General features: G+C 43.7%; 1 protein-coding gene across 4 annotated transcripts in view; it reads right to left on the bottom strand.

Annotated features, from left to right (window-relative positions):
- LOC113443271 (membrane-associated guanylate kinase, WW and PDZ domain-containing protein 3) overlaps positions 1–1,851 on the bottom strand; it is a 37,310-nt gene that overhangs the window by 2,776 nt on the left and 32,683 nt on the right. The window contains exon 11 of one of the 4 annotated variants that reach the window (XM_087925722.1): positions 1,645–1,759. The exons of the other annotated variants lie outside the window; for them this stretch is intronic. Coding sequence (XP_087781848.1) covers positions 1,645–1,759 — 115 coding nt within the window. The remainder of the gene's footprint in view (positions 1–1,644; positions 1,760–1,851) is intronic. 4 annotated transcript variants of the gene reach the window in all.

The raw sequence follows: 1,851 nt of genomic DNA, 5'->3' as shown, positions 1-1,851 counted from the left end.
CTAGGAAAAAACAGGAGACCAGTGAGTAGAACCAAAGAGATTTGGCTTGAAGAAAGAGCTGATAGGACAGGCCCCAAAGAACCAAATGCTACTCTAAGCTCTCTACTGTGTCTAAGTATTGGTTGACATTAGAATTAGATTACAGAAACAGTGACATTCCAGTCAAGACCAAATAAAAGCGGAATCAGGGTAGGGAGCTATCGATAGAGAGCTATTGATAGGGTGAAGCCAGGGCAAAATGGACTTTACTAGATTCTTGGGTACATTGGGATTACTTTTCTGGCAGAATAGAGTTTATTGGTCGAACCAATAGACTCAAATGTTCAGTGGGTTGGCGACCGTATCTACTATTTAGAAGTCTAGACTATTCAAGATGTTGCTAAGGAATGCCTTTCCTCTGAACTTTCAGGAGGAACAACTACTTCCTGGACTATTCCAAAAGGCCACTTGCTCTCTGATTTCCAGAATACTTGTCTCTAGAAAGCCCATGTGTTAATTCTGTCAGGATAGGAATCTGATCTTTGGAAATGATTTCCCCGGTCAAGAGATTCATTCAACTATGATGGTGGACAATATGTCAAAGGGCCCAGGAAGGATAAGTCAAAGAATCGCAGATGCCTTCTGATCCTTGGCACTTCAGGAGAGATTATAATAACATTCTACCAAATGTCTGCCTTGGGGAGCTAACACAGAGCTCTTGTCAGATCGTGTCTGCTTTAGATGTGTTGCAGAGATTTCTAGATATTGAGCTTTTTAATGGGCATGGCACATTTTGGTGTGTGCGGGGGAGGAAATGTGATTATATTTCCTAACATACTAAATACATGGAAAATGAATTCCAAATAAGCCAGTGAAAAATTGAAAATGAGTAATTACAAGCAATGATAGCTATGGGGCACAGTATAAAATATCTAACTTCTGCATTGCAAAAGCTTAATTGATTCTATTGATCATTCTTTTAATGCAGGGGCCTGTTGTCCTAGGCCCTTCAAATCCTATCCTCTATTTTTGAAGATGTTATCTACTATTGGCCCTAAACTTTACATCTGATCTCCCCAATTCTAATGACTAGTTGCTTTTAAAGAGAGCAAACACTAGAACTGATGGTAAATTTATTCTCAACATAGACTTCAGCACAGAAGCCTGGCCCAATCATGGTTTTTTAACACTGTAAATTTTAGCTAAATCAGCATTGCAGGTTTTGCTGCTAACATACAATGCTGGTATTTTTACAGCTCTCTCCTGAAAGAGGGGAAATAAGTTTAATCAGACTGCAATCTGTGCTTTTCCAAATAAACTCCGCTGCCTAAAAATATCACATCTGTTTCTTCTCAAGTGGCTTATGTGGCTATTGCTCCCTTTTTGTACTGCTATGCAGAATGGTAGAATACCCAAGCGTTGGAGTAGGTTTCCTTGGGATAAAGCTAAGGAAAGAAATCAGGGAGACTAAGGGCGGATATTAAATGGGGGAAGGGAATCAGGGGAATGAGGGTTGGCTTCAGTAGGACCATCTTCCTCTACAGAAAGAGATGGGAGTTCCCTTTATCACAAGCTAGCTTGGATGTAATTCCCCAGGAAACCAAGGAAGAGATGTGGGGAGTGGCTGAGTGGTCGGGTTGGTCCCACTGGGGGCTGGGCACCCACCATTTATGTTCGACCCGTCCCACGAGGCAGAAGCAGGGTTCCCCCTGGGGGGAGTTGGTCACGCAGAGAGCCAGGCTGGCCAGCAGCTGCCCTGTGGGGCGGAGACAGATAGAGACTTGGGGGGGTGGGGGGGGTGAGGAAGTGGCAGGAAAATCACAAGGCCAGCACAGATCAGGAAGGTGGGTGGGGGTGGGGGTGGGGTATGAA

The sequence above is a fragment of the Pseudonaja textilis genome, chromosome 2 (assembly GCF_049901715.1).
Source record: "Pseudonaja textilis isolate UNSWEBS1 chromosome 2, rPseTex1.2, whole genome shotgun sequence".
Classification (NCBI taxonomy): Eukaryota; Metazoa; Chordata; class Lepidosauria; order Squamata; family Elapidae; genus Pseudonaja; species Pseudonaja textilis.
The sequence above is the reverse complement of the archived record's forward strand: the minus strand, read 5'-3'. Positions and strand labels throughout refer to the sequence as shown.